This window comes from Sinocyclocheilus anshuiensis, unplaced genomic scaffold, assembly GCF_001515605.1.
Source record: "Sinocyclocheilus anshuiensis isolate Anshui unplaced genomic scaffold, SAMN03320099.WGS_v1.1 scaffold223, whole genome shotgun sequence".
Taxonomy (NCBI): Eukaryota; Metazoa; Chordata; class Actinopteri; order Cypriniformes; family Cyprinidae; genus Sinocyclocheilus; species Sinocyclocheilus anshuiensis.
Window position 1 is genome coordinate 1087100 of NW_015548214.1, and position 7225 is coordinate 1094324.

Sequence of the window (7225 nt, forward strand, 5' to 3'; positions counted from 1 at the left end):
TTTTAATTCAGTGATTTTAACTTTTAATTTAGTTATTTTAATGCTTTAAAGAGCAATTTTATATTGTAATGTTCTAATGTTCTGCTATCTGTTCTGCAACGGTACAGCTGTCATAAAACCAGAGACAGCCTTTCTGCTTGGCTAGAAACTGTAAAAAAAAAAAAAAAAAAGGCAAATAATAGTATGTGAGACAGTGGTAATATCGTTGTGCTCCTATTGGTCAGTAGAGGAACTTAGCTTAGCCTGACAATTAGCCTGCTTTAGACCAGGTTCGTTTCCCAGCATAAGTTGCCACAGTGACTGAGCTGGATCTAGGCCTATGTTAAATTTGCTTTATGGAACCAAGTCCTTTGACAATGAGTCACACTAACTGAAATAAGCCTGGCTTATTTGGTTAACTTGTTTTATGAAGCAGGCCTAGAGGCATTAAAAGTGATCATATTTTCTCCATTGCATCATATTGCATCGGATCGCATTGTGTTGAATCGAATCGAAATCGGATCGCACTGCATTGTAATAGGGGTGAATCGTATCGCATCGCATCGGTAGCTGCTTCATATGTATCTTTAATGTATCGTATCGTTGGCTATGCATCCAGATGCGTATCGTATCGGCCTGAGTCATGAGATGCACATCCCTATTGGCTACTGACCTTAGTATGGAGTGTTGCTAGGCCGCCTCTAATTTGAGTATTTATGTGTATGTATGTTGTATTTAAGCCTCCACCCTGCAGGCCAGTTAGCTCTGAGTGTTAGGCTCTCTGTGAGCCTCCTTGGATGCTGGCCTGAATAAGAACGTATTTAGGCTTCTTGCCGGCCTATAATTGCGTTGCTGGTGCAGGGGTACTCCTTTGGGTCTTTGACTTAGCTCAGCCAATAAAGCACTAATCCCTTCAGCATGGCGGTGTGGGTATACCGTTCCCCATAGTGCCCTCTAGGGGATGCAGCACGAGTTCCCATTCGAAAGGGAACCTCTCAGGTTACGCATGTAACGATGGTTCCCTGAGAAGGGGAACGAGACGCTGTGTCCCTTTGCCTTGCTTCAGGAATTCCTGCACATCTCCTTCAGACAAGAAGTGGATGACGTATTTCACAGGTGCTCTTTTATACTCTCGGCTGCACCAGTTGTGACGTCATAGGCTTCCGCTTGCCAATGTCAATTTCATTGTGTTTAGACTCATGCCGGAGGCAGTGTCTCAGCAGTGTCTCATTCCCCTTCTCAGGGAACCATGAGTTCCCTGAGAAGTCCATGTCTCATTCCCCTTCTCGGCTGCACCAGTTGTGACGTCATAGGCTTCCGCTTGCCAATGTCAAGTTCATTGTCGTGCTTAGACTCATGACGGAGGCAGTGTCTCAGCAGTGTCTCATTCCCCTTCTCAGGGAACCAAGACATTTTACTGATCAAATAAATGCAGCTTTAGTTAGAATAAGATATGAAGAAAAAAATAAGAAAAGAAAACTGTTTAAGAAAAAACATATCGACCCCAAACCATATATATATATATATATATATATATAAAATAACAGAGCGCCCAGCACTCTCTTTAAGCCCAACCCACCGACTGTTGCCTGGCAACACCACACAGCTCGACTAACTACAGCTTAAGCTATGATGAAAGTGGAGGTCTTGTTATTGTGCAGTTGGAAATAAGCATTTCTTAAGCAAATTTTATCTTTTTAGTTGTGGGTTTCTGAGGCCAGATGGAACACTTGAATGTTTAACAGAAGCAATTTTGTGTAGGGAAATATATTATTTGATTTTGTTGCTAATGTTCCCGTGGCTTAGTGGTAGAGCATTGTGTTAGCAACACAAAAGGTCATGGGTTCGATTCCCAGGGAACACACATACTGGTAAAAATGTATAGCCTAAATGCACTGTAAGTCGCTTTGGATAAAAGCGTCTGCTAAATGCATAAATTATTATTTTAAGTTTTGATGTCAAAATAGTCAGTTTAATAGGCAGCTATTCTTTAAGTTATTTCATTACTTTGTTCTATTTCTTTTGTTGCTATTGTAGAAGCATCTTTACATCACATCAACAATTTTCCCATAAACATGTAGTAAACTACTTCTAAGACTTCAAGAGGTCTGTCATCAGCTTTTCCTCTTTGATCTGTTCTCTGGCTGAGTTTAAAAATTGTCTGACAGTTTGACTTCTAGGATTCATCGCTTCATGGAATATATCATGGAGCTTCTTGCATTGACTGGCCCAGTTTTCTCCTTCTGTCACTTTGTGAAGATGTCTTCTGAGCGGTGAACTCCTTAATGCCATGCTCAAATCATGCAAATATAGCCACACAAGAGGCGGATGAAAGCCGCGGGTGTTGACTAAACTGGGAGACTTAGGGATGCGTTTGGAGGTTGGATCCCTGTCGATTTTTGTGTCCGGGTTGTTGCATGGCAAGCTTGAGGTTTTCCAAACTGGGGCAGCAGAAATTGGGTTAGAGCTTGGCTACTTTTAGACCCAGTACATTGAGGGGAACTCAGTCGAGGTCTTCTCTCTTTCACATGCCTCCTTTAAGAGTCCAGTCCTGACCTGCTTTGCATATCAGGACTGTAAATATCTCGATCAATATCAAGCAATCGATGCCTGTCCCATAAAGAGTTATTGTTAATCGTTAACACTCAAGTGGTATCCTGTAGAGGTGACTATATTATTTTTACTATCTCTGTGAAAGTCCATTAAGGTTGGTCTCCCATGGGAGATTAAATGATCCCAGTTCCCATAATGCCCTTAGCCTCAGTATTGGTACTGTGTACAAATGCAATTTGCAAATTTACTTCTAACTCTAAATGCAGATTTTCTTAATAAATTCAACCCCAAATCAACCTTTATGTTAAGGCAAATAAACCCGGGCTCAATGTTATTGTTGTTAGTGACAAAGGTGTTTTTAAAGCCAGGATTATTTCCACTCATTGGTTTCCTCACTGTGTCTCCACAGGCGGATCCTCAGGGACGAGACATCGCAATCCGGCCCTTCCTGGAGCACTGTGAGAACACGCACATGACCATTTGGCTGGGGATTGTCTATGCCTACAAAGGCCTCCTTATGGTGAGTGAGAACATTCTAGAGAGCGTCAACATGATCGCCATCTGCTCCCGCCGACAACGGCGTCTGAATATTCTACCGCTTCCTTCTATATTTGGTAAATTATAACATATAATACCTCACAGTCACTGTCATGAAAATGCATTCCCAATATTGGATTCTGAGTCTCTTGTGGTAAATCAGGAAATACAAATGCCATGCCATGCCTGCACTGCAACACTCTACTGATATTCCTCTTTCTTTTTTCTCTGCAGTTAACTAATGTTCATTACCTATAGACGATATTATAACAGTGGACACAAATTAGAGTTCTTGGATATTTGTTAGGGAACAATGTTTTATTTTTCATATTGAAGTTGCCACTGTTGTGTTAAAGCTGCAAATCAAAATGAAAAAAAAGGCAAGCCACTTGAGGTCTGCAGTATGACTTTATCACGGTTAGGTGGGTTTTAGGCTTAAGAACACCCCTTACAATGACGAAATCACTGTAACACACATTTTCAAGCGGCTCATTGCTTTAATATGTCTTTTTGTCTGTATGTCTGCATATATGTTTAAACTGATCCAAAGTCTACAACCAAAGCTTACTGTAATCACTGGTTCTCAACCAGGGGCCGAGGCCCACAAGAAGGCCTCAGCAAACTTTCAAGAGGGGAGCAAGATTGCTTAAATGATTTAAAATGATTTAAAATAATGCAAATGTAAGATGTAAACTGACATTACATGTATTAACATGCTATGTTCGCAGCGACCCGTTTCGGTGCATGTCTCTTTAAATGATAATGAGCTGCAGTTCATCCCACCCCTCTCTTCTGCTTCTTCTTTTTTGTGTGTGTATTTGGTGGTGCATTACCATCAAAAACAAAACTAATCCACTGCGTCCTCAGATGTTGGGGGAAAATGAAGACTCTTATGCTCACTTTTACATCCAACTACAATACACCTGCATCGCTTCCGAGACATTGTTGTCACTGCAGCTACTCAAGCTTGGAGAAAATGTCAGACAGCGTTCAACTGGCTGAGGGCGGAAATATGCTAATACGGCACAGTCTATCAGCGGTCATGGGCGGGGACAGAGCAGTATGACATCATGCTGCTCAGAAAATCAAAACGGCTTGATAATTGAGTTTAGGTTTTTTGGGGGGATTAAAGAGTGAATGGATTTTTATCATTGTAGGGTGGTTGTGTCCACATACTGTTAAGGCACATTTATATACAAACAACATTTAAAAGGGAATTTTGCATACAATGTCCGCTTTAAGAGTCCCACGGTCTTACCACAGAATTTTAAAAGTGTGATTTCCATGGCATTTTTCTAGGCATTCAAATATTTTTTTATAATGAATATAAATTCTTAGATATGTCAAGCTCTAAATGATTTTACTTTGTGGAAAGTGTTATTTGTGAGAATGAATGAATTAATAAATAAATACATACATACATATGTACATACATACATAAATAACAACCCTGTAATCACAAATTACTCAGATTCATTAAGAACATTGAGTTACTGAAACCTCTGGAATTTTGATTAATTAATTTATTATATTACTACTCCAGATTTCTTTAAACAATGTTTGAAAATGAACAGATTTGTCATTATAGGATAATACCAGAAGTATATTGGTGGACCTTCAAATATTGTGTTTTTGAAAATGGGTGGACTTGCAGTCAAAAAAAAAAACACTGCTGAAAACCTTAACTTTGTTCTTTTGCTGCCTTGCAAGCACAGGTATTTCCTACTGGAAATGAAAATCTAGCAAGCTCACTGACTGGATTTTGACACATTGTACCCATAGGAGGAGAGCGAGATTGCTCTTTCCAATTAACCTCACTTTAGATTACTGGTAAGGTGCCCCAGAAACCAAAATGTTTCCAATCAGTTAATTGACCATAGCACTGACCATTATCTCTGAGTCAATGGTGGCAACATCCTCCAATAAAAACCTGCCCTCCTACTAACTTTGTGCTCTGTAGAAATGATTTGTCAGTTTGTTCTTGCTGCAATAGCGGCAGGTGGTTCCGTTGACTGGCAGGCCATTACCTCTCATCTCTCTTCTCGTCTGTGATAGATTTGGTGGGAGGCCGTGTTGGGAAAGAAGTGATCAATGTTAAATTGAAGCTATAGTATGAGACTAGTCATCAAATCGTAATAGTGGACAAGTGAATATGCCATCTCACTCACATTCTCATTCTCAGATATGTGACATTTCAGAACTTCCTCTACTCTCCTCTTGTCATGTTTGAAAACCTGCTGCTAAATCAGCAGGGCTTCACTTACAGCCGACGTGTTCCAGTAAAACAGGAGAAGAAAGAGAGAATGAGAGGGTCGGTGAACGAGGAAAAAGAGTGAGACGGGCTGTGATTGGATTAGGATTGAATAGATTTGAGGCGAGTGGGTGCAGAATCAAATCTCGGAGTGTGCGTCATTGAGTTAGCTGAGTCATATTTCTCAGAGTTCACTCTAGTCTCACACAAAGGTGCTTTGATTACTGCTCTGACTTCCTGAGAAAGTTGGGCAGGTGTTGTTAGCTGACTTTAGAGGCATTAGGGTGCTAAATAAGTCAGCCACATTTCATTCTCTCTGGCTTTATGATTCATCACTGTAAACTGAGGGCTGCACACAGTGATGAAGGTGAAAATGGTTGTCTGTGGAAAATGTCATATAACCAGTAATTTTATTCTGCCTTAGATCTGACATAAAATACATTTGCATGTAACTGTGCACACCCTAAAGTTTGCCACACCTAAGATTTGAACTGCCCTTATACCTGTAATGGTAAGTAATTCTTTGCATTTTCTCTCTGTCTAGCTGTTTGGATGTTTCTTGGCCTGGGAGACCAGAAACGTGAGCATTCCAGCCCTGAACGACAGCAAGTACATCGGCATGAGTGTGTATAATGTGGGCATCATGTGTATCATTGGAGCAGCAGTGTCCTTCCTGACCCGGGATCAGCCTAATGTGCAGTTCTGCATCGTGGCACTGGTCATCATCTTCTGCAGCACCAAGGTTAGTGTGAGACTTTTTGTGCCAAAAGTAAGTACTGCCTGTGTCTGGTTTTTGTGCCAAAAGTAAGTACTGCAATGTAAGGCCTGATCCAGCCCTATGGGGAAAGAATTGTAGAGGTCAACGAAAGGCACATTCTGGCATTTGATTTGTGCAAATCCCTAGCAAGTTCACCTGCATATAATTGAGAACAGTGCTTACTTTGCATCCCCTGGAGCTCTCTGGAAATAAACACACTGAAATTTGAAAGACTGTAAAGATTCAACTCTCCCTCTAAACCAATACATCCTACACAGAATCAATGCCTTTGCCTATGTCTTTGTCCTCTCTCTTTTGTTAGTTTGTCTCAATGCGAACAAACCCGGATGCTGCCACACAGAACCGGAGGTTAAAGCTCACCCAGAACCAGAAGAAGGAAGATTCCAAGACGTCCACCTCAGTAACCAGTGTTAACCAGGCCAACACTTCCCGTCTGGATGGATTACAGTCAGACAACCACCGCCTCCGAATGAGAATTACAGAGGTGATTGACGTCAATCATAAATTACAAAATTATTAAATACTTAGAATGACAATCTACTTTAAACAGTTATTAAAATGATGCTAATATGATGCTAAAAATTACTAATACACCACCATGCAGATTAAAGGGTTTTTATAATTGTGTAGTATTACTTTATTCCCTCTAAATTATATATTAATAGCAAATGCTGTGAAAAAAAAAATTATTGAAACAAGTAAACAAGAATCTATTTATCAAATCAAAATACACTGCCCCCTATATTAGATTAAGTATAAATATATATTAAGACATATATTATTATATAAAGACTGTTACATTTTTTGGGAGAAACAGTATGCATTTTTGTTGTGATAGCAATAAATGTTTTTACTACTGAAGGTATTTTACAGTAATGAAACCTATTATTGTATGTTTTACATTTTTTGTACACTGAACAAAATTATAAATGCAACACTTTTGTTTTTGCCCCCATTTTTCATGAGCTGAAAAATAAATTGTGCAGTTTTACTGTATTGAGGGGTCCGGGGGCGTCCGAAAACCAGTCAGTATCTGGTGTGACCACCATTTGCCTCACGCAGTGCAACACATCTCCTTCGCATAGAGTTGATCAGGTTGTTGATTGTGGCCTGTGGAATGTTGGTCC

General features: G+C 40.1%; 1 protein-coding gene across 1 annotated transcript in view; it reads left to right on the forward strand.

Moving 5' to 3' along the window:
* The window catches only part of LOC107653854 (gamma-aminobutyric acid type B receptor subunit 2-like), a 205344-nt gene that overhangs the window by 194522 nt on the left and 3597 nt on the right, over positions 1-7225 (forward strand). Inside the window, exons 14-17 of the mRNA XM_016440709.1 lie at positions 2942-3052; positions 5865-6062; positions 6095-6124; positions 6400-6582. Of these exons, the coding sequence (XP_016296195.1) occupies positions 2942-3052; positions 5865-6062; positions 6095-6124; positions 6400-6582 (522 nt within the window). The remainder of the gene's footprint in view (positions 1-2941; positions 3053-5864; positions 6063-6094; positions 6125-6399; positions 6583-7225) is intronic.